This window comes from Sminthopsis crassicaudata, chromosome 3 (assembly GCF_048593235.1).
Source record: "Sminthopsis crassicaudata isolate SCR6 chromosome 3, ASM4859323v1, whole genome shotgun sequence".
Lineage (NCBI taxonomy): Eukaryota > Metazoa > Chordata > Mammalia > Dasyuromorphia > Dasyuridae > Sminthopsis > Sminthopsis crassicaudata.
Window position 1 is genome coordinate 51,412,204 of NC_133619.1, and position 26,022 is coordinate 51,438,225.

General features: G+C 38.2%; 1 protein-coding gene across 7 annotated transcripts in view; it reads left to right on the forward strand.

Annotated features, from left to right (window-relative positions):
- Positions 1–931: 931 nt before the first annotated feature.
- SLC16A14 (solute carrier family 16 member 14) overlaps positions 932–26,022 on the forward strand; it is a 44,871-nt gene continuing 19,780 nt past the window's right edge. For 5 of the 7 annotated variants that reach the window (XR_012487710.1, XR_012487709.1, XR_012487708.1 and 2 more), the window contains exons 1-3: positions 934–1,570; positions 15,439–15,712; positions 23,990–24,133. Coding sequence is in view for 2 of the 7 variants with exons in the window: in XM_074298482.1 (XP_074154583.1) it covers positions 15,454–15,712; positions 23,990–24,133 (403 nt within the window). In the remaining 5 variants the exon portion in view is untranslated. Of the gene's footprint in view, positions 1,571–15,438; positions 15,713–23,989; positions 24,134–26,022 lie in introns of all 7 variants that reach the window. The other 2 variants (XM_074298482.1, XM_074298483.1) reach the window with 2 other exon arrangements.

Genomic DNA, 26,022 nt, shown 5'->3' on the forward strand with positions numbered 1-26,022 from the left:
ACTATGTTGGTAAAAAGACAAGCACTTGAACCCAGGCCATCTGACTCCATACTGTCTCCATTGCTTCCTTGGTTTGCTGAAGAAATAGTTGTTAAAAACTACTACCAAGCAATTGGTCAATCAACAAGCATTTATTAAAATGCCTACTGTGTGCCTGGCAGGCAACTGTGGAATAGTGTAGGGAGAGCTGTCTGTTGACCCAGAAAACCCTATTTCTCATATTTATGCAACTTTTGTGACCTTAGGCAAAATCACTTAATTTCTCTGGAAAGGGAATATAAATTGCAGAGGTGATGACCTGCATTGGTGAAGAAAATTTCCTCCCCAAAATGTTTCTTATAGCAATGAAATCACAGGTTGAATCTCTAACCCTGTTACTTGCCAAGGAGATACAAAAGCAAACAAGGAAACAAAAGGATTTTGTCATCAAAAGTTTAAATTGGGTAAGGGTGAAGACAGGATGTACATAATAAGTAGATAAAGAGTAAATAGCAGGAATTTGGGGGCATGGCAAAGTCAGGAAGTTGAACTGAGCTGACTAGGGAGCCAGGATTCTAAGGGAGAGGGTTAAATAAGGCTTTGTGCTGCGGCAGTGAGAAGATAGGATACAAAGTTTATAAGCTGTGGTATGGGAACTTAAGGAATGAACAAATAATAACAGCTAGCATTCATATATTGCTTTAAGGTTTGCAGAGTCCTTTACACGGCCTCTCATTTAATCCAACACTCCTATGAAACAGGCATTATCACTATCCCCTTTTACACATGAAGAAACTGAGGCTGAGAGGGGTTAAATGGCTTGCCCCAGCGTCACAGTTAATCATCTGAGAATTCTGTTTCTATACTTCCAGATTCTAGTCTAGTCTAGTCTATCTTCCAACCCCCTCTTCACTCTGCCACCCAGAGCCAATAGGGACAGCCACCTCTCTGAGAGGAGGGGACAGAGGCTGGGGAGAGGCAGAGAGAAGCTTGCCCCAGTCCTCCTCCCGAAAAGGTATACTTCCAAGGACCCTTTCTTCCTTTTTATAAGCAAACTGGGCCGTCGACAATTCGGGTTCGTCCTTCGCTGACCCGCCCTAGCAGTGATTTCGGATGAACAGCCCGGCGCTTGCAGCTGGAACCAGGTCGACGCTGCTCGTCAGGGACCGGTTCGCAGGATGACAGCCCAGCTCCAGTCCGAGCTATAAACTTCAACCCGCCACAAGAGTGTGCATGTGAGGTGACTGCAACATTTTCCTTGCCAAACCAGAATTAGCCGGTATAGGAATGAAAGGCTGTGGAGCCTTGAGCTTGCACAGGCTGGACGCTCAGCTCTTACCCAGGAGCCCCCGATCCCCCCGGCTCCGCTGGGCAAAGGGCTGAGGGAGGCGGGGATCACCTCCACCTGCTAGGGGACCGGCCCTGGGCTGTGGCCAAGCGGAGCTGGAGGGCCGGAGCATCGCAGCTCCAGGATGAGAGGCTCCACTACTATCAGATTCGGCGTTCGGGGGCTCCGGGGGCAACAGCGAGGAGCTGGGGAGCCCAGGACTAGTGCCCTGTGAAGCAGCTGACCCCGGGCTGGCCGGGAGCGGTAAGTGAGCCCGGGGCTCCGGGACTGCGCCTGGGGATGGGGGCCCAGCTGCAGTGAGTACTCGCAGCCGAGACCACCCGGGTCCTGCCGTGAGTGGCTGCAGGGGGGCTGCCGGAGATGGGGGATAGAAGGAGGAAGAAGAGCAGAGGGAGGAGGAGGAAGAAGAAAAAGAGGAAGGAGGAGGGAAAAGAAAGGATGCACTGGAGGGAGGTGGGGAGAGTGTGAGTACCCTCCCTGCCCTGAGAGCAAGGTGGGGGGGGGAGCTTGATCCCCAGCCCAGCTTCTGCAGCTTGGGGTAACTGTCGGTCATTGTCTGTTCTGCTAGCGGAAGAGAGGGGAGGGGGAGGAGGGAAGGAGCGAGGAAAGGACTGACGGAGGGAAGGAGAGGATGTGTGTGCCCCCTCTAACCCGGGGAGAGCCGGCGACAAGCTCCCGGCCTCATCGTCCCCGCTTCCCGGCTTGTCCCAGATCCAGGCTGCGCGTTCCCACCCCCCGCGCCGGGCTCAGCTCGCCCCACGCCCAGCGAGTTCCAGCCCCAGGCCCAGCTCAGGGGTGAGAGCCAGCTGAGACCGAGCGGGTTCTGGTTACTGAGGGACAAACAAGATGTAGCTATTTATGGGGCCAGGGGAGGAGCGGGAGGCGGGAGCTGTGAGGGAGTGGGAAGGCGACGTCTCTCCGAGCAAACTGGCTGGGAACTGCAAGTGCCTCAGTTTCCCTCGGGGGGCCAGGGCTCTGGGGTAGAACAGGGAGATGGGCCTTGGGAAGACTGCTCGTTAAGCTCCCGAGCCGCCCGGCTCGGGGCTCGGGGCGGAGGAGCTCTCAGCTTTTGGTGCTGTCCAATCTCAAAACCCGAAGACACTGATTTGGGGGTCTCGAAAGCGAGAGGAAGGAGAGGTCACATAGTACAGAACCAATGGGGATCCCTGGCCTGCGAGGGGGCCCTAGGGTGGAGTCCCCCGGGCGACTCTGGCCCGCCCTCGCTATCCGGATAGGCTCCGGGGCAGCACGTGCTGAGGGACAGCCGCGGTCTGGGCCCGGAGGCGGATCCACGACCCATCCCTCCATCTCCGCATCCCTTCATCCATTCCCACATCAAACAATTGGGCGGGAGCTACTGCTGCCGCTGCTTCCTCGGCCGCGCGGATCTCCAGGTCCCTCTGTACGTTTCAAATCCCGCATCTCGGTCTCTAATGCAAGAACGAATAGGGGACAAATGCCCCTTAATCATCTGTCCCGCGCAGGGCGACAGCTCCAAAAAGGGCACTTACTTTGCCTTCGCTTCTTCCCGGGGTCGTGAATGTAGAGCTGTGAGGGACCACAGAGTCACCCTCCCCATTTAGAGGTGTGGATCCAGAGGAGCACAGAGGAAGGATCGGCAGAACTCCGGCCCTAATCCGAGTACCAGACCCGGGCTACAGAGCTCCTTCCCTTACATCGGACGCCTCTCTCCAGGGGCACCAAGCCTCGGGCAGTTCATGTTTACTCTTGTTCATTGCATCACAGGGCGATTTTGCTTTATCACCGAACCAATTTTTTGCAATCCAGCCACACTGGCCTCCTTGGATTTTGTCACCCAAAACCCTTTATCGCTCAGCTTCAAGCATTTTCACGGGCTGTGAATTTCCCCCACGCCTGGAATTCCTTTTTTATCCCCACCTGCTGGTTTCCTTCAAGCGCCAGCTAAAATTTCTCTGCCTTCCCTTCTTGGATCACCTCAAATTTATTCTTCATATGGCTTCTTTTTAGCTAATTGTGTTCCTCCTTATGAGACTGTAAGCTTCTCAAGACAGGGGCTGTCTTTTGCCTTTCTTTGTATCCCCACTGCACAGCACAGTACCTGGTACATAATAGAAACTTAATAAATGTGCATTGAGTGGCAGTGGGGGGGGAAAATCTAAGGCAAAATAGTCCAGACTTCCTGGATTCTCCCTTCTATTGAAACACTCTGACTGTCCTTTATCAAACCTATGTAATCTTTTCCTATATAATGTATAACTCCCTGTTTTCCAAGAAAATATATCCAATTGAAATCATATTCACTGAAAAAAAATTTGGATAATATCTTGAGTTCTTTAAGATATGATTCTCTCAGGATTGTGAGGATCAAGTGAGATATTTTGTAAAGGGTTTAGATTAACAAATACTTCATTTTTTTCTTCTTGGTTTTTTTTTTGAGGCTGGGATTAAGACAGCTAGGTCACACAGCTAGGAAGTGTTGAGTGTCTGAGACCAGATTTGAACTCGGGTCCTCCTGAATTCAAGGCTGGTGCTCTAAATACTGTGCCACCTAGCTGCCCCTATTCTTCCTTCTTTCCTTCCCTCCCTCCTTCCTTTTTTTCTTTTCTTTATAGGAAAAGAGTTGTTTAAGTGCAAATACCCATCATATATGCATGCAGGTTAAAAGACTAGTTATAGAGCATATGCATATGCTACTATTTCGTCACAGTTTTAACAATCAATCTCCTCATGGGATGACTACATTTTAGTTTTCAACTTAATAGATTCCAATTTTTCTCTTCACTTAAAACTAGAACACCAGGATCTTAATCAAAGAGAAGTAGACAAGTAAAAAAACAGGTGACTGTTTTACTTGTGACTTTACTCTTAGAAAAAAACTTGAGGAAAAAGACATTAAATTTTTGGGTTCTGATTCATCAGTAACTGTGAGTATATTAGATTAGCTGAGCTAATGATAATTATCTAATGGCTTGAACATGTTGCCTTTTTTTTTTGGCCATGTATAAGGAAATTTGGGTTTGAAGAGAGAGTAGACCAGTTGTTTTCAAGAAAGGAAAAAAAAAAAAAAAGAAATTTAACCAGAGTAAGAGCAGATTCTAGTTTTGTTTTATATACAAGTCAGCAAGAATTTATTAAGTGCTTATTATATGGGAGGCACTGTGTTAAGCACTGAGGATAGAAAGGAAGGCAAAATACAGTCCCTGCAGTTAAAGGTTTTTACCAGGTGCCCTGAACTTCTGTTTTTGAAATATATGTTTATTTCTCTTGCAATAAACCTAGTCTTCACATGATTGCCTGTTGACACTGCTCTTAAAGTGCTCACAATTTAATGGGGGAGATCACATACAAACAGGAAATGAAGGAAGCCTAAGAAATCCAGGAACAGAGTTGAGGAGGTAACCAGTTACAGGCATGGGGGACATCCAGTACAGGAAACAGAGTCTGAAGATGATGTTCTGTGTGAGAAACAGGTAAGAATGAGCATATCCCTGAATAATGGAGGATGTGATGGGCAATCAAGGGTGGAGAGTAGAAAAGTAATGAAGGGCTTTAAAAACTAAACAGAGGATTTTATATTTGATCCTGGAGGTAATAAGATTATTGACATGGTATGACATGGTCAGATCTGAGTTTTAGGATTCTTACTTTGAGAGTTAAGTAAAGGATAGACTGAAATAGAGAAAAACTTAAGATAATAGTCTTTAATATTCACTTTATTCAGTAGTTCTTTTTCTAATAGTTTTTTTTATTTTCAAAATACATGTAAAGATAGTTTTCAACATTCACCCTTGCAAAACATTGTGTTCTAAATTTTTTCCCTCCTTTCTGCTCACCCTGCTCCCCTAGAAGCAAGCAATCTAAGTTAAACATGTACAATTCTTCTATAGTTTCCAATATTTATCATGCTACACAAGAAAAATCAGATCAAAAAGTGAAAAAATGAAAAAAAAAAAAAAAAGGAAACAAAATAGGTGAAAATACTATGTTGTGATCCATATTCAGTTATTGGGTGGTTCTTAATATTGTTTCCTGAATCAGATCAAATTCTACTCAAAAGCTCATTAATAGCTAATTATACTAATTGCACTAAAATCATTACACTAAAGATGAAATTTTAAATTATTTTTGCTTTTCAGCTGTTTATGGCAAATAATACATCACACATTTGAAGTGACTACAAGAAAAACTAACAATGACACAGTAAATAATATTTGTTTTTTAACATTCAAGTACATCTCCAATCCCCAAAGGAAGGCTGTCTTACTGGTAGCCCTCTAAGAGTCTGCTTGTATTTGCCTACCACAAATTACATTTCAGGGTTCTCTTTTCTTTGAAGAAACTTTTACTGGAAAAGAAGGCCTAGTTAAAATGTATCATGTGTTCAACAAACATTTTTGAATACAATATGAGCAAGGCCTTGTGTTAGACAATGTGACAGATAAGAAGATAGATTCATGAGAACCTGGTCCTCCAAAAGTCATAGTGATGAGCTATGTACTTAATGAGGAGATAAACAACAACTTCCACAGAACTGTGATCTCATCACACAAACCTATCTTCCAATAATGCAAATCATCTCTTACACTTTTAAGATAATATATGTGTAGGAGGTTAATCAGTGAAGTTCCCGGATCAAATTCATTCAATTTTAATCAATTTGTGTTTACTAAGTACCTGCTTTGTGTTAGGCATTGTGCTGGGTCTTAGAGATACAAAGAGAAAAACAAACAGTACTTACTATAAAGAAGCTTACATTTTACAGGGTAGGGAGAGGGACAGCAGCATGTACTGAAATAAGTAAATGCAACATGTGAACAAAAGAAACACAAAATAATTTCCACTATATCAGCTGAATTTACCCACCAGCAAAATAATATAACATTCCCTCATTGCAGTGGAAAGGTGGAAGCAATGGGGTTGGAATGTTTCAGGGTTCGATGGGAAGGGGGTTGTCTTCTGGCAACCCTAATAATTTTTTTCTTTCTAAACATCATCTAAATAAGAACTTCTTAAATTTTTTTTTTCCACTAGTGACCTAGAAGTTTTTATATAACCCCATTATAAGCATATAAAATAGGTAAATTGATAATCAAATATTCACCCATAATCATAAAGAAATTTATTTTTAAACAATTCTTTGGTGTGTGTATATATATATATATATATAAAATTTTACCATTTATTAAAGATAAAAGCAAATTTGTTTACTAATGAGGTGGATGTTTATTTTTACATAAAGATTTAATCTTGACAGAATATTTGATATCTTTTACTGTTGTCAGATTTTTTGCAACCCCTCCCACCCCCCATACAATTACATGACACTACACAGGATCACAACCCAGTGTAAGAAGGTTTGATTTAAACTACAGATTGACTGTGTGTCTGCAAAACTGTATAATAGGGAAGAGAAGATGTAGTGGAGGAGAAAAACTCACTGGAGAGGGAAGAATGATTTTATAGAATATTTATTAGCTACTGAGAAGATTGTTATTTCTGGGTTGTCTATGGAATGGAATAGAGCTTGTCCTGTACCTATTATGCACTGTTGTTGTATGAGAATTAATGACCCTTTATTTCACCTTTGTGGAGACCTAACAATAAACTACATTTAGCTATTTTCCTGCATAAACTCTGAGTTGGGGTGAGGCAAGCCTAAAAAGAACTTTTGGAGGGTCTGAACTTCTGCTGGGATGTGTTCTATATAAGTTCAGAGAGGTTACAGGTCCTGGACAATAGCTTCCATATACAAGTACCCACATCTCCCTGGAAGTATGCCATAAGTGGTCTATCCCAATATATTGGGTTGGGGGTAGGGCTTCCTCTAGATTTCTGGACATTGTGTGTTAAACATACTGGAGCATGTAAACTCTCCATTAGTTGTCACTAGATTTATAACACCCCTGTACCACCTTCCTTTCCAGTCATTTATTTCAAAACATAAATTTTTCTCTATATGTACTTTTTTTTAAATTAAAGCTTTTTATTTTCAAAATATATACATGGATAATTTTTGACATTCACTGCTACAAAACCCTGTGTTCTAATTTTCCCCTCCCTTCCTCCCACACCCTCCCCCAGTCAGCAAGTGATCCAATATATGTTAAACATATGCAATTACTCTATACATATTTCCACAAAAATCATCTACATTTACTTGTTTGAAATACGTACTCCAATGCCCTTTGGATGTCTTCCCATTTTGTTGCTAGGAAACAGAAGTATTTCAATTCTCTCATGTTTCATAGGGCTGACTCCACCCCACCGAAGTCTTACCAATTCGTTACCTATTGATTGATAAGACCCTTCATAGGTAATGCAATCAAAATCCCAAATATCCCAGCTATTCATTATTAATAGAATATTGAATCATTAAGAACACACAAAAAATTCCCAAATATCACCCTTTCTTCCAACTCTGGGGTCAATCCACTGTCCACCTATAATATCTATCTGAAGTCTGTATACCAATGGATTTATGGATTGTTCATCTAATAGTCTGTCATATTCTAGGCAATTTTCTAGACATAGGTTTTCCAATGTAAATGCTTAATCCAGACTCTTTTGGTTATGACTCTTGTTTAAGAGTCCCCAGTGTTCAGAAATGTCAAAAGACCTTTCATCTGTAAGGATCCACATTTGGACTTTGCACTGAACATCCCTCGTAAGATTAGCAATTGTGTTTGTTAAGCAAAAATCTCTGTTTTATGCCTCACTTGATACAAAGAGGGTCATTGGATAAATTATCTATTGTTATCTCTTTTAAAGAACCTTGTGTAGTTTTGACGTATGCACAGGATATTTTGTTGGGTTTTTGTTAATAGTCAACAAATAATAAACATGGTGGGATCATATGTTGCCTACATAGTTCTGTGAATTTTGTGCCTGAATGATATTTTAAAAAGCCCATTTCCTTTTCATTCCTTTATAGAGTTGCTATTGATACTTATATAAACTCTATATAAAAACTTAGTAAGGAGAGGAAAGTAGGTGTATGACTTGATCAATACTCATATTTTATTGGTTGCCTGTTTGTTTCTTAATAATAATAAGACTCAAGATTTTCTCTCGAATGTTTGGTATCCTCTTTTCATTAAAATATCAAAAAAACTGATCTTTCAAAAGCTTTCAAAAATTGTGTTAACTTTAAGCCTGTAACTATTTTGGAGGGTATCTTTGGCCTAATTCAGCTGTTCTACTCAACTTTATTTTCTCTGGTATTGTTTCTTCTTCCTCACAAGAACCCACTGTAGTCTGTGTTGACAAAATATGAATGTGATATTTCCCATGTGATTAATGGAGAAAGATATTTATATTCCTTATACATTACCAGTTCATCCTTGACTGCCCTTAAAACAATCAGTTGAATCTCTCACCAAACTTTCTGCAGATTTGTTTTTCCTTTTATTTCTTCTTGTTTTCTCATGAGTCTTTCTTGTTCATAATCTTTTATCTTTTATCATATTCTTATATAAGAATTTACAAATTAATTCATGTTCCAAACCAATATTGCTATCGGCTACAACATACCTCTGTTTGATGAGTAGGTCAAACATTTCCTGGCTGAGGTGGTTTTTAGGATCTTTTGATTTCACCTTTGACATACATCAGTTAAACTTCTAATATCTGTGTTTTTATCCATTTCATATGGGGGAATTTTAATGGGTTATTTTAATAGAATAGATGGTTTTTGTTCAAAGTCATGTCTTATTCTTCATAACCCGATTTCTTGGCAAAGATACTGAAATAATTTTCCATTTTCTTCTCCAGCTCATTTATAAATAAGGAAAGTGAAGCAAATAAGATTAAATGATTTGTCCAAGGTCACATAGCTAGTAGCTAGTAAGTGTCTGAGACAGGATTTGAATTCTTGTCTTCCTAATCTAAGTCCTGAATGGGATCCACTGTACCATCCAGCTGCCCTGTACCACCTAACTACCCAAAGAGGTTGGGCTTGCTTGTCTTATCTCCTGACATCTGTTCTCTCATATCTTTTGATATCTTCTCTCTAAAGGGCTGGTAGTCTGACTGTATGTGGGTAGTTAGTTTTGAAACAACTCTCCCACATGAGTAACCAGTTGTTCCTTATTTAAATAAACAAAAGCATTTTTTTGTGATGTAAGTTGGTGCTCACCTAATGTCTTCAAATTTTCTTCTTGATGACATTTCTCATCATATATGAATATGAAACTTCATATAATCCACAAGCCTTTTATTTTTATTTCTTTCTTGATTTCTTGATTATTTATTAATAAAGATTTATATCTTTATTAAGATGTATTTATTACATCTTTTTCCTCCTGAGGCAATTGGTGTTCAGTGACTTGCCCAGGGTCACATAGCCAGGAAGTGTTAAGTGTCTGAGGTCAGATTTGAACTCAGGTCCTGACTTCAGGGCTGGTGTTCTATCCAGTGTGCCATCTAGCTGCCCCATGTTTCTTACTTCTCAGTCATATTTTCCAACATATTTTTCACCCTCCCATGGCCACCACTGCATTTAAGTCACTGAGGAATAAAGTATGTTTTGATTTGATTGAGAGGAGAGTTTCTCAAGTTCTTCATAATATTCCTCTACCTCTTCTTCATTTACAACAGGTGTTTCATGTTAAGCTGCAATTATCTTCAAGGTCATCTTTTTTACAAATGGTTATTAATTATTTTGAATCACAAGATTGCCAGATGTTCTATGAAATTATAGATAGAAAAATAGTTAATAAATAGACAAAACATTTATTGCTACATGCTAGATACAGAGTTAAGATCTGGGAATACAAATACAAGCAATTAAGAGAGTCTCTATCTTCAAAGAGCTTACATTTAAATGGAGAAAGGCAACATAATGGGGAGTTGGAAAAGAAAAATGGAGGGGATCTTCCTAAGAGAAGAGAGATAAATTTAGAGAGTAAACTGAAGCATGGTTGGGACCCCTGAAATATGGTGGTCTAGGCAAAGTGAGGGACCAAACAAAGGAATGTAGCCTGAATATAATGATTTCTCTATAGGGGGAAGATGGTTGACAAAAAGGAGGAAATTATGTTGGAAAATTTAATTATCTTACTTAATGCCATTGGCCACATAATACAACCAACTCTTCTGGTTCCTTTATTTTCCTCTCTAAGGAGAATCAGTAGGCCATTCTTACCTTAGCTGTGGCTTTCATTTGCCTTCACGTTTCATATACATTAAAAATGTTAGTGCTGATATTCATTTCATCTACTATAGGAAGAATCTTGAGTCCATGGACTTTTAAAAGATGTATTTTGATAACTACTTTGCAATATAATTGACTTCCTTTGGAATTCTGACTTTCTAAAAAATTTATTCATTAAAAACATAATTTTGATAGAGTCCATGGACTTCACCAGATTGTCAAAAGTATCCATGTAGGGATATGCTGATAAATGTTTAACAGCTGGCTCTCTGAGAAAGGGGGAGGGGAAAAGTGTATACTGAATATACTTTAATCTGCATTATTAGCATTTTCCCTATCATTTCTTAAATCCAGATAAGCAATAAAATAGTAAATCAAGCCCCAACTTGAATCGTTTGCTGATTTTTAAGGTATAAACATTTACACTGAAAATTTAACAACTGACTCTCCTAAGCCAGTATGAGCTGGTTTTATCCCAACCCAGATATCATACATACAAAATACAGTTAACTCCTTAGTAATTGGTCATCTTGTTCACTGCCCAAGGTACCAGCATGTATATGGGCAGATAACATATATGGACAGTCCACAAATTTTGCTCTCTACCCCATTTCCCCTGTGCTTATGTAGGTACTGCAGGCCATTTTATATTCTCATTTGTGCCATACTGGTGGCTGTATAGTGTCTTTGTGGAGAATGTAGGTGGCCAACTGGGGCTCTTTACTGCCCTCTCCTCTTTATGCCATTTCTCTTTGGGAATTTAGTCATCCGTACCTGATAATTAAAATTAGCTCATATTTTTAATAGGGTCTAATATAATGATTCCTCAGGTCCTTTTTGATGCTTTTATGGATCAGTATTATACAAAATGCTAGGAGTGAAACCCAATTTTCTGAGGAAAATTCACAAAAATGGGCAGAGATTAGCTAACTTCTGGTCTTGTTCTGATCGAGATAAAATGTTGGAGTAAAAAATGGGCAGATTATGTTATGGTGTCTATTAGTGGACCGGGCGAATTAGGGGAAATTAGGGGAAGGGCAAACCTTTTCTTGGAACTTCCTTCAGTTCTTGAAGAGATTGATATAATTGGTAGCTTCAGCTCAAGCCTCAGTTCTGAGATGTCTATGGGGAGCAATAGCCTTTCTTGACCTCTGTTCTTATTTTTCTCTTTACTTTGTGCTGTGGGTCCCCTGATTCAATCTGGATTATCTCTTAGGTTTTCCCTCTTCCTAGTAGTTTCTAAAGACTCTTGTGTGTGCTTATTAACTCTTTTATCTGCCTTTTAAAGCATTTAAAGGCATGGACGGTTCAGGAAATGGAGCAAGATTAGGTTCTTTATCCTCTATTCTTGATCTTGTCTTCATGCCCTATTCCAATCCAAATTCCAAGCTTAGAAATTCAGCAGGGAACCAGAGGGAGAGTGAAGAGCAATCCTCACAGAACAAGCCGGTACAGACTGGGCCCCAGCAGTCCTTGCTGTCCAAGTGAATCAATGGCAGCAGCGGTGGTTTCTGAAGTTCTCTATCCACAGATGGTAAGAGGAGATTGGACAATAGTGTTCTTTGGCTGGCACTGGGGGCAGGACTCTGCTGCATTGTCCATACTTGGATGTGAGTCTGCATACCCTTTTATCAAGCAATTTCACCAAATAGGTTTATATCCCAAAAAGATAAAACAAAAAACAACAACAAAAAAAGAGCTGTTTTATAGCTCTTTTGGATTATAATGTGTAATATTCTCCTGCTTCTGCTCTCTTCACTTTGCACTAGTTCATGTAAATCTTTCCAGATTTTTCTGAGACCATCTCATAGTTTTGTGGTGGTAGTTCAGAGTTGTTTTAGTGTGCATTTCTCTTATTAAAAATGGTTTAGAGGCAGCTAGGTGGCACAGTGGATAGAATACCAGCCCTAAAGTCAGAAAGACCCTAGTTCAAATGTGGTCTTAGACACTTAACACTTCCTAGCTGTGTGACCCTAGGCAATTGTATATATTTATAAAACCTCAAATATATATATATATTTATTTATTTATATATATATATATATGTATATTTAGAGCATTTTTATGTGACTATAGTTTTGATTATTTTGTTTGAAAACTGCTTGTTCATATTCTTTCATCATTTATCAGTTGAAGAATGGCTATTATTTCTATACATTTGACTCCATTTTCTATGTATTTAAGCAATGAAGTCTTTGTCAGAGAAACTTGCTGTAAAAATTTTTTTCATAGGAATGATTACCATTTTTGTGTTTCCATCTATCCCATTTTCCTTGTTTATCAGAGTCTCTCCTTTTACAATGTCCATTCTCAAAAGTATCTTGCTTCTGATTTTTATCTCCTTAAATATTCTCGCCTTTCTATCAATTCCTCTTCTTTCTGATCAGATCAACTAATATGACAGAAAAAAAAAAATGACAACTGTTGGAGGGGATGTGGGAAAATTGAAAATGTTGTTGGTGAGATTGTACACTGTATTCAACCATTCTAAAAAATAATTCGGAACTATGCCCAAAAGGTTATAAGACTATCCATATCCTTTGAAGAAGGAATACCACTATTATGTCCATATCCCAAAGAGATTAAAAACAAAACAAAACGATGTGTACAAAAATATTTATAGCAGCTCTTTTGGTGATGGCAAAGAATTGGAAGGAAATAATAATTGCTGTTGTTTGTCCCTTGTTCTCAAAGAGAACCATGATATTAGGGAGATGCTGCCATTACATGCAAGTAAATTGAATTTAAGTGAAGGAAGCTGTGTGCTTCATTTTTCCCTCCAAAGCTGTCTGGGCTTAGTAGCAAGATATAGATTAAGATGACTGGAGATAGTCCCAGATGCAGTGGGGGGACCTTGGGCTTTTAAAGCTAAGGATATTCAACTCACTTCCAATTGATCAATGATGGACAGAAACAACTACACCCAGAGAAGGAACACTGGGAAGGGAATGTAAATTGTTAGCACTAGTGTCTATCTACCCAGGTTACTTATACCTTCGGAAGCTAATACTTAATGTGCAACAAGAAAATGGTATTTAAACACATATATTGTATCTAGGTTATATTGTAACATATGTAAAATGTAAGGGATTGCCTGTCATCAAGGGGAGGGAGTAGAAGGAGGGAGGGGAAAATTTGGAAAAATGAATACAAGGGATAATATTATAAAAAAAAAATACTCATGCATATATATTGTGAAAAAAAATTATAAATTTAAAAAAAAAAAAAAAAGCTAAGGATATTACTGATCTCAGATTGAGGCAACAGCCATTCAGTGATTAAGGCTAGGTAGTAACTAAGGGCAAAAAATGTAAATAACAAATGGATGGATCTGGGTAGGGTTTCTGACCAAAGTAAAAATGATTGCTATTTACATTCAATCTGAATCAATCAGGACCTACAAGATGACCAAATAGGGCTTGGTGTAGGATCTATTTATGATTGTTTTGGAATACTATTGTGCTTTGAGAAATGACTAGCAGGATGCTATCAGAAAAACCTGGAAAGGAAAGACTTACATGAGCTAATGCAAAGTGAAGAGAACAGAACTAGGATAATATTTTACAAAGTAACAGTAATATTATATGGTGATCTAAGAATAACTTAGCTTTTCTCAGCAATACAATGATCTAAGATAATTCTGAAGGACTTATGATGAAAAGCACTATCTATATCTAGTTGAGGAACTGGTGGAGCCTGAATGAGGAGCCAAGACTTCCCTTACTTTATTTTGGGTGGGGGTGTTTCTTTCCCAGCATGACTTACATGGAAATGTTTTGCATGATTACATATGTATAACCTATGTAAAATGACTTACCTTCTTAATGAAGGAAAAAGGGAGGAAAAGAATTTGAAACTCAAATTTTAGAAAAAAAGAATATTAAAATTGTTTTTATATATAATTGCAAAAAAATATTAAAATGTAAAAGAAATCTAAATTTATTTCTTTAAGTGTGCCCAGAACATATGGCTATCTAGCTCACAGTTATAACCAGAATCCACTTTGGCCCTGTTGGAAACTCAGTGCTTTTCTCCAAGAGGGTCACCTTGATTTTTGCTCTCAAGCTCCTATGCCCTCCAGAAAAAGCAGTTCTAGTTGATCATAAAGCAGCTTTTTTTTTCTAGAAAGTGTTTTTGAACTGAATTGGGAATTCTGAAGTGAGGTTCAAGGTACTTACCCCTACATTGTGTGACTCTGCTTTGTGAATGAATGTCTGTGTCTATATGCTCTCATTTGTGTAATATTTTGTAGTCTATAAACCACTATATATATATATATATACACTCTTAATCCTTCCAACAGCTCTGTGAGGTGAGTAAAGTGACTTGACAAGTAAAGAAACGAGGGTAGAGAGATTAAATGATTTTCTCAGGGTCACACAATGTTTGAATTTTAATCCAGACTTTTTTGCATCAAAATTTACAGACCTATCTCTTATTGGGCTATCCACCATCCCCTACTTCCTTTCTAAGATAAAGGACTCAGAGTTCTGGAAAGATGGCATATTTTTCATGGAGATTGAAAAGGAGAAGATGAAGATAAAATTTTTTAATTAATTTTATAATTATAACATTTTTGACAGTACATATGCATAGGTAATTTTTTTACAACATTATCCCTTGCACTCCCTTCTGTTCCAAGTTTTCCCCTCCTTCCCTCCACCCCCTCCCCTAGATGGCAGGCATTCCCATACATATTAAATATGTTACAGTATATCCTAGATACAATATATGTGTGCAGGACGGAATTTTGTTGTTGTTGTTGTTGCAAAGGAAGAATTGGATTCGGAAGGTAAAAATAACCTGGGGAGTAAAACAAAAAATGCTCACAGTTTACACTCATTTCCCAGTGTTCCTTTTCTGGGTGTAGCTGATTCTGTCCATCATTGATCAATTGGAATTGGATTAGCTTGAAGAGAAAATTAAAACATTTTTCTGTGTTGTGATTAATGAAATAATTTTTTGGTTTGTTTTTCAGAATATCATAGAAAAAATGTACACCAGTCATGAAGATATTGGGTATGATTTTGAAGACGGACCAAGAGAAAAGAAGGCACATAACCCAAACCCCAACATCGATGGCGGATGGGCTTGGATGATTGTCCTTTCCTCTTTTATGGTTCACATACTCATTATGGGGTCCCAGATGGCACTAGGGGTGCTGAACATGGAATGGCTTGAAGAATTCCATCAAAGTCGAGGCCTGACTGCCTGGGTCAGCTCCCTCAGCATGGGAATCACCCTCATTGTCGGTATGTCTGACAGGGTCCCAGAAGCACTAGATAAGTAGACATAACATGGAAATTCTCCTTTCCTTCTTGTCAATTTCCTATGCCTTACTAGTTTCCTAACCCCATTTTCTTCTCCAGCTCATTTTACAGATGAGGAAACTGAGGCAGACAGTGTAAAGTCACTTTCCCAGAGTTCAACACCTAGCAAATATTTGAAACCAGATGGGTTTTCCTGTCTCCAGGCTAAGCATTCTGTCCCCTATCAGAAGAGTTAGAGAAAAGGATTGAAAGTAGTTGTTGTAGGTGTATTCCTGTGATGTGCAAATTATGCACCAGCCACATACCAACTGACTTGACTAAGTGCCCCAACACAGTTTTGGGCATCATGAGGGAAACTAAAAGTGTAAAAAATAAATACAATTCTTGTCATTGGCTTTCATTGAAAAGCCAAGTTAAACTGAGTTAAATAACTCAGGAACAAAATAAGGAAATAAATCAAGGACTTGAGTGGGTAGTACAAGCTAACTTGAAAAAGAGCTAGAAAAAAAGGAATAATCACTATGGTTTTCGGGAAGTCTTTGAGGACAGACCTGTTTCCCCCCATATGGATGAAGACTTTGGTATAGCTTCATCAAAAACAATAAGTAAGACCCATTCTGGTTGAACTATATACTACCCCCCTCCCCTCCCCGTATCTATTGTCTGATTTCAGCCTCACAACAACTCTGTGAGGTGAGTTCTCTCAGATATCCTTGTCCTGATCTTACAGACAGAATAACTGAGGCTAAATGACTTGGCCATTCTCACCCAGCTCTTCTGTGTGTCTCAAGGATTTGGGTGTTCCCATCTCCAGTACTCCAAGGTGTTTCTCCGTGAATGCATGAATGCACTTATTAAGAAGTATTATAAAAAGCATAGCCCTGGAGATATAAATGGAAAAAATAATAGTCCCTGCTCCTGAAAGCTCACATTCTAATTGGTAGAAATAATAGAGGAAAGAAAATTCAGGTGAAGAGCAGATCTGTCAGAGTGGTGGCCAGGGTAGCTTCCATGCAGTGGTTGGGGAGGAGAAGGTGAGGAGATCATGGAGACCACAGGGAGAGGGAAGATAGCAAAGATTGAAGACTTAAGATATAGTGTTATGGCTAAAGTAAACCTTGATGGTCCTCTCCTTTCCAGAAATGAATAGCTAATGACTTCCAATGTCAGGAATAAATCAAGTTGCCCAGATTAGGTCTCAACAACTCTGGGACCAAGAAAAGGCAAGGAGAAAGGGTACTCTAGATAGTAGACCTTATTCCTAATATCTGGCCATCCTGGATGGCCTAAAAAAAATATTATTTTATTACTAACAAATATTGTTGTTGTTGCTATTCAATTCCAGATATTTAAAAAACAATTTTGAAAGCCTAATTTTAAAAAAAAAGTACTAACTTTAAATTATGTCTATTTTAAAGAAAATTGTTTTTCTTTTCCAATTATTTCTGTAATGTCAATTGAGCCAGATAACCTCTAAGATTTCATCCGGTTCAAAAAATCTATGATTCTGTATAGTAACTTAATTATCTTTAATAGCATACTGATTTTACCTAGATATTAGCATCTAGCTAGCATTTCATAGTTCTAGAACTAGAAGATCATGAAATCAAATGAGAAAATAGAGGCCCAAGGACTTTGTGATTTATATTGAGGTGACTCTTTGGACATGGAAAACATGAGTTTAAATTCAATCTCAAATAATCCCTGGGTCAGTCACATAACTTCTGTCTGCTCAGCTTCCTCATCTATAAAATGGGGAGGATAGCATCTTTTTTTTTTTTTTTTTAATTATTATAGCTTTTTATTTACAAGATATATGCATGGGTAATTTTTCAGCATTAACACTTGCAAAACCTTCTGTTCCAATTTTTCCCCTTCCCCCAATCCTCTCCCCTAGATGGCAGATAGATTAATACATGTTAAATATGTTAAAGTAAACACAATATATGTATACATATCCATACAGTTATTTTGCTGCATAAGAAAAATTGGGCTTAGAAATAAGGTAAAAATAACCTAAGAAGGAAATCAAAAATGCAAGTGGACAAAAACAGGAGTGGAAATGGAGAGCATCTTCTTTATAGGACCGTTGTGAGGATAAAATGAGATTATATGGATAAAATTTTGCAAACCTCAAAGTGCTGTATAAATTCCAGTTGTTGTAATAGATAACCAGCCATCAGAATCACCATTGAACCCAGGACTTCTGACACCAGAGCCAGAACTCACTGTACCATATGGTGGTTTGGTGCCCTGAGTCTGGGCACCCAAGACAACAGTGTCAGAACTAGTTCAAGTCATGGAATAAAATAGAAAATATAACCATGGGAGGGTCTGGGATTCTGCTTATTTGCCAGTTTGTTAAAAGGGTCCCTTCCAACTGTATGATTTTGTGAGTGGGTAAACCACAGATACAAAGTTATTCCTAAAGTATTTTGGCAATGGAGATTTTAAAGTAAAGAATAATTTTATTTCCTGGGATCATAGATGAAGCAACCAGATAGATAAAAAGTTATTTCTAAAGCATTTTGCCAATGGAGATTTTAAAGTAAAGAATAAATCTTATTTCCTGGGATCACAGATGAAACAACTAGAAGGATTTTGGAAGTCACCACCAAGAGAATTAGTGTGTTCCTCAGGTTATATAGCTAACATACTACCAGATTCTAGATCTGAACACAGGTCCCTTGTTTTAGAGCTGGCCCACTTCTCTCTACCAGATAATAGATAAATACTGCTACTCTAGGCTCTGGTAAGTTGCTTTCACCTGCAAGTGGTTAAGCTGATTCCTGTCCACTCCAGCCCACTCATGAACAAAGCCAGGCCTTCCGGGCACAGTGGGAAAGAATGGCTTCTGATTTTGTCCTTTCACTGAATTCTAGGAAGTCAGCTTTTGGGCCTGAAACATTTAAAACCAAGTTGATAACTTCCATTTCTCAGCTGGTGGGATCCCAACGTCTCTCTGCCCAATTTGGCAAGTCTGTGTTAGAATCTTCAGAGAGAGAATGGGACTGAGGGAAGGTCACTCATTCATCACTTCCTCATTTCTTACCTTTAGCAGATAGAATAGGCAGGACACACGCCAGGCCCTGTGGCAGGAGTATAAAGGTGAAACAAAGACAGAACAAAGAGACCCATGTTTTCTTGCCCCTTTTTTGCAAGGAATTCCAACTCTGGTTCTTAACAAACTCTCTGAGATGAGGCTGCAGCTTTCAGATCTTGTTTCCAGGATCTCTGCAGGGTCACACTGGGAAGCCTTCTACCAGTTCTGGAGGGTGACTCAGGAAGGTGATCTTGGAGTCATCTGGCATTTATAGAGCACTTTAAGGTTTACTTATTTTATCCTTACCTACCTGGGAGGTAGGTGCTGTTATGCCCATTTTAATGAACGAGGCAAATAGGATTAAGTGGCTTGCCAAGGCCACACAATTGGTAAGTGTCTGAATCTGAACTAGTACTCTGGATTTCCTGCCTTCAGATCAATGTGCCATTGTGTCATCTAGCTAGAAAGGGTCTTAGAGGTCTTTTAGCCTAAGTGTTTCCTTTTACAGATCAGGCTCAAGTAGGATAAAGGACTTGTCTTAGATCATACAGATGATAAATACAGGATAAGGACTTGTCTTTGGTCATACAGGTAATAAATACAGGATAAGGACTTGTCTTTGGTCATACAGGTAATAAATACAGGGTAAAGGACTTGTCTTTGGTCATACAGGTAATAAATACAGGGTAAAGGACTTGTCTTTGGTCATACAGGTAATAAATACAGGGTAAAGGACTTGTCTTTGGTCATACAGTTAATACATACAGGATAAAGGACTTGTCTTTGGTCATACAAGTAATAAATAAATACAGGTCATACAGGGTAGAGTTTGAACTTCGCTCCATCAACTTCCCAGATTGTATTTGTTCCCCTGTATTAAAGCACCTTCCTTAAATCTTTTTGCCTTGATGTGTAAACAAGATGGCTTCTGATATATTTAATCACTGACTCTTTAGCCAGTTTTGAGTCATTCTTTGGGGAATAGAGCCATTGGGCTCAGCTAATCAGACCTACATCAAGCACTGCTTTCAATGAGAATGGAAAACATTTAAAAAAGAGAATTAAGTAAAAATGCTTTCAAAGCTCCTTATGGGTGAGGTTGATTTAATTTTTTAAGCATTTATTAAACTCCTCCTTTGTGCCAACCATAGTGCTAAGCACTGGAGATACAAAAAGAAGCAAAGGGCAGCCCCTGAGCTCACAATCTAATGGAGGAGAATAGGCAAATGACTATGTAGAAAGGAGTTATAGATAGGAGAAATCTGCATTGGGAAGGTACTATTAATTAAGGGGACCAGAAAAGGCTTATTGAAAAAGGAGAGATTTTAGCTGAAGTGAGCCAAGAGGTGGAGATGAGGAGGTAAAGTGTCCCTAGCATGAGGGACAGCCAGGGAAAAATCAGAGTCAGGAGATGCTGGAATGTTGTGTTCTAGGAACGGTCAGGAGGCTGCATAAATTAATCAATCCACAAGCATGAATTGAGCTCTACCTTGTGCCAGCCACTCTACTAGGGGCTGAGAATGCAAAAATAGAAAGAAAAGAAAATATATCAGTATCTGCTTCTGGGACTTTGTATTCTTTAGCAGGCTGGAAAGAGAAGAGGAAAGTAGAATTCTACATGGAGATGGGATGACTCTTAGATAATGATCAAAAAAATACTAAAGTTTTGGATCAATTTGGAGTCCTGGAGTCAGGAGGACCTGAGTTCAAATCTAACCTCAAATATTTACCACTGGTGGGATCCTGAATAAAGTCACTTAATCTTGAGGAAGGAAGGGAGGAGAGATGATGATGAAGATTAGATATTAGATTTCATTAGTATAAGGACATTCCAGTTAAATAAACTCCCTCTCCCCAGATAGATCAATACTTTTACTGCAGCTTAGTCTTGGAGATTTGCCCCATGACTCACAACCACTGTGTATCAGAAGGAAGAGGTGAACTCAGGGCTTCCTGATTTCAAGGACAGGTTTCTATCCCCTATCCAAAACTTCCATTTACCTGTAAGAAAAAATCCCAAGTCTTCTAGCATCTGAAATATTACTTTGAGGCTAATCCATACAGGAGATAAAACAGGCACAATGCAGGGTCTCCATATTTGGTGGAATCATGGGGTCTATTAGACTCCAGAGAGAATCCTTCTAAAGTCATTGAATGTAATGCAAATAGTAGGAAGTCAGGGCCAGCAGACCTGGGTTTGATCTCTTTGGGATACAGACTTAATATTAGTACTGCTGGATTATAGGATACGCACAGTTTTATAACCTTTTAGCATAGTTCCAAATTGTTCTCCAGAATGGTTGGATCAGTTCACAACTTTGCCAAAAATACATTAGTATTACAATTTTCCCACATCTTCTCCAACATTTATTGTTTTCTTTTTTTCTGTCATATTAGTCTGAGAGGCATTAATTGGTGCCCCAGAGGAAAAAGCCACTTTCAATTGTCTGATTATATTCCCTATACTCCAGAAACTGCTCATAAGCAAATAATTCCAATGGACAGTCCATTTTTAAAAATGTTACATTAAAAAAATATATTTTAAATTTAATGTTCCAAAAAACAAATATTAAACTTTGGAATTCAAGGAAGTTCACATCATAAAAAAGGGGAAAAGATTTACATGTACAAAAAAAAATTTTAGCATCTGTTTTGTGATGGCAAAGAATTGGAAATTGAGGGGATACCCATCAATTGGAGAAAGACTGAAAGAATTGTGGTATATCATTGCAATGGAATACTATTGTTTTATAAGAAATGATGAGCAGGTTGATTTCAGAAAGACCTAGCAAGACTTATATGAACTGATGGTGAAAGAAGTGAGCAGAACCAGGAGAACATTGTACATAGTAACAGCAACATTGTGTGATGATCAACTATAATAGTTAGTTCTTCTCAGAGATACAACGTTCCAAGACAATTCCAAAAGACTTTGTGATAAAAAATGCCATTCACATCCAGAGAAAGAACTATGGAGGTCGAATGCAGATCAAAGCACACTATTTTCAGGTTTTTAAAAAATTTTTTTCTTTCTTGTTTTTCCTTTTTTATTCTGATTCTTTCACAGCATGACTAATATGGAAATGTTAAAAATTAAAAAAAGAAAAAGAAAATGGCCTTTTCAATTCTAAAAAGGCTTATTAATAGCAAGCTGACATGCATGACTTTTCCCCCACAGCCTTCCCTACTCATTAGAATTTCATTCACAGAGCAAAATGATTATGGTCTCCGTTACTTAAAATCATTGTGAAAGACACAGAAATGCTTTTAACCTATACCTTATAAATCCTTTAAGATTTACCATCTTTTTGCCCTTAATTGTTTTTATCAGAAACAGAGTTTCTCAGGATATATTGGTCATTACTCATCTTCATGTCCACCTTTATTTTAAAATGTTTGCCTAGTTCCAGATTTTCTCCAAGATAACAGGATGAACAAATGCAATTGTCGATTAATTCTCTGTCATCACTGGGTTGACATTATGTTTAAGATTCAGCTCCCTCAGGAATTCATTACCATCAAAGATAGCCATTAGCAAGGTGAAGCTGTATATATCAAATGAGGAAAAGCACTTAGCGCAGTGTCTGGCACATAGTAAGCAGAATAAAAATTATTGTATTTTTATGTAGAGCCTTAATTTTGCCTCAAGTAGAGAGGTCTATGTAGATTAATGCATATATAATACCTTTCCCTTGCCCCAACTCCCAACATAGAATTAAGGCTCCTGGGAGTTTTAAGAAGTACTAATGGAATATAGAATTAGACAACTCTACTAGAGGCCAAGAAAAATTTTCAAAAGGAGAATGTGAGGCTGTAGCTTGTCGTAGAGCAGCTAGGTAATGAAGTGGATAGAGCACCAGGTCTGGAGTCAGGAAGGCTCATTTTCCTGAATTTAAATATGGCCTCAGACACTTATAAATTATGTTGTCACGGTCCAGTCATTTAATTTCCTTATCTGTAAAATTAGCTAGAGAACAAAATGACTAAACACTTCAAGAGCTTTGCCAGGAGAACCCCAAATGGGAGCACAAAAAGTTGAACGTGACCTAAATCACAAAAGAGTCTAAATTGTTTGTCATCCTAAGAAACAATAAACATGACTTCATGTTTTGCTTGATGGCTGACCCTGAACAACAACAGATCTCTAATTGGCCATTCGAAATTCACTCATCTTCATCTGAGAAATACAGACAAGGGAGTAACAGAGAAGTGACATTTTGTTTTTATTTTATTTATTTATTTTGCATTAAATAGTAATGATAAACTAATTTATAAAGATGCGGTTGGCTGGTATAGTGGATGGAACTCTGGACTTCGAGTCAGGAACACTTGAGTTCAGACACAAGCCTTAGCCAGTGGTGTGCTCCTGGGCAAGTCAGCTAACCATTGTCTACCTCTGTTTATGGGATAATGATCCTACCTTCCAAGGTTGTTATGAAAAGCAAATGAGCTAATATTTGTAGAGTGCTTTGTAAACCTTGAAGTGCTATATATTAGATCTATTATTGTACATTATGTGTATTATCATATGTGATATATTATACTCATTAATATCTGTATTATATCTCTATTATGATGGATATCTATTATATACTTTATTATGTATCTCTATTATAATAGATATTTATTACATGATGTTACATGGAATGTTATATACCATACTTGTTTTATGATATAATAGTATATCTTATCTATTATCATGTATAATGTTATCTATTATATTTATTATGTAATTATGATGCAAATTATTGTAATAATGTATTACTATTACATATAATATTGCATATAATACATTATATCTATTAGTATATATGCTATTGCATGTGACACCTTAATAGATTATATTATATAATTATATGTTATATATCACACCTATTAGATATATAATATCTCTTATTATATATCATATTACATAGCTATTATTATCTAACTGTTTAAGGTTTGGAAAGTGCTTTATTAATATTAACTCATTTGATCCTTACAATGGGGCTAGATGCTATCCTTATCCCCATTTTATAGATGGGAAAACTGAAGCAGATAGAAGGTTCTAATGGAATATAGAGTTAGACAACTCTACAAGAGGTCAAGAAACTTTTACCCAAGTTTTAACTATTATGTTTTAAGGCTGTTTTTGTTTAGTTGTATTCAGGTAAGACTATATTAAGGGAATGGCAATGAAATACAAATACTTAATTCTTTTTGATGTTTCATGACAGGACCTTTCATTGGCTTGTTCATTAACACATGTGGCTGCCGCAAGACTGCAATAATTGGTGGGCTTCTGAATGCCCTGGGCTGGGTCCTGAGTGCCTACGCCACCAACGTGCATTATCTCTTCATCACATTCGGAGTGGCAGCTGGTAAGAGACCTACATGTGGGGAAATCAATCTCCAGGATTTTCATTGTACCTTTTAGCAAGGGATTTGATGTGGAGGAGAAAGCATCCATTTAAACATCTTTTTTTTTTTTTTTTTTTCCCCTGAGGCAGTTGGGGTTAAGTGACTTGCCCAGGGTCACACAGCCAGGAAGTGTTAAGTGTCTGAGACCAGATTTGAACTCAGGTCCTTCTAACTTCGGGGCTGGTGCTCTATCCACTGCGCCACCGAGCTGCCCCTCCATTTAAACATCTTACTCTTTGTTCTCGAATCCTTTGTATAAGAAATGTGGTGAGTGTGATAGGGAAGAAAGTCTGTGTTCTCTTAACTTGGCACATGGGCAAGACGCTGGAAAGGTTACAGCTGAAGCTTGGCGATGAAAGCTCCTGTCAAGCCTTCCACATAAGAGATGTATGCTCACCTCCTTGCTTCCAGAAAATCATTAACTTAATAAGTCTCTTTCCTGAGACCTTTCCTGTATTCTCAGCTGTACTAGTGCCCCTCCATTACAATTTTTAACATTAATATTTACTTTGAATATATTCATATGTGTACATAGTCTTCCTCCATAAACTATAAGTTTCTTGAGGGCAGGAACATTTCATTTTGGTCTTTGCACCTGCAGCATATCCTAAAAGTGGACAGTTACACTCTGATATCATGGTCCTTTTCAAGAATGAAGGACAAACAACAATAAGAACATCCTAAAAGTGGACCATTATGGTGCATAGAAGGCAATTAACAAATATTAATTGATTAGTTCATAGGCACTTAGTAGATCCTTGTTGAATTATTGATTATTTATATTTTAGAGGTGATTAACTCAGGCTATAAGAGAACTATATAATAAATTATTTCTTTGGCATGCAGATATATTTAGCTTTAGGCCTATAAGGAAGCTCAAAAGGCCATCCAGTCTAACATGTCCCAAAGTAGTCACTTTTCTTCCCACAACCATGGTCATCTTAGCAAATACATGAATTTTATGTATATCTATATATGTGTCTGTACACACAAACACACATATGTATATATAGAAAGACCTACTTCAAGAAGCCGATTCTGAGGTAGAGTGTTTATTCAGGAGTGTAGAAGTTAAAAGTGGTTTCTGGGTATCCCACGTGTCCTATGTGGTTCTGCAGCTACAACTCCCCACCCCCCATTTCCTTTGGCAAAAGGCAGCTTCCTGTATCATATTTAGTTCTGACCACATTACAGTGTACGTTTGTACATTTGGTCTCCAAACATGAGTTACAGAATTTAAATAATATCTCTCAAAGTACATCTTTGTTGTTGCAAAGTATTTTGTTGGCTATTCTCTCTAATAACAACTCCTTGGATGGGATTGCAGAATCGTAGGCTTTGGGTCCATCTTTCTGGTCTTACATCTAGGCAAAAATCCTCTTTAAAACATACCCACATCTGTGATTTTCACCTTTATCTATAAAATAATTGGGCTTTTAAAGGCTCTTCTAACTCTAAATCTGAAGGGTACAGTGGATAGAATGCTGAGCCTGGAATCAGGAAGAGTCATCTTCATGAATTAAAATCTAGATACTTACTAATTATAAAATCCTATTTCTTCAACATGAGGAGTTGGAGAAGGAAATGGTAAAAGACTCTAGTATTTGCCAAGAAAACCCCAAATGCAGTCAATGATTGAACAGCAACTTTTTTTTTTTTTAATAAATAGTATTTTATTTTTCCAAATATGTGTGTTGTGTGTTGTGTGTGTGTGTGTGTGTATGTACATTACCTGGGTTGACTGGACAAGTCACTTAACTCTGTTTGCCTCAATTTACCCAACTGTAAAATGAGTTGGATAAGGAAATGGCAAACCATTCCAGTATCTTTAACAAGAAAACCCCAGATA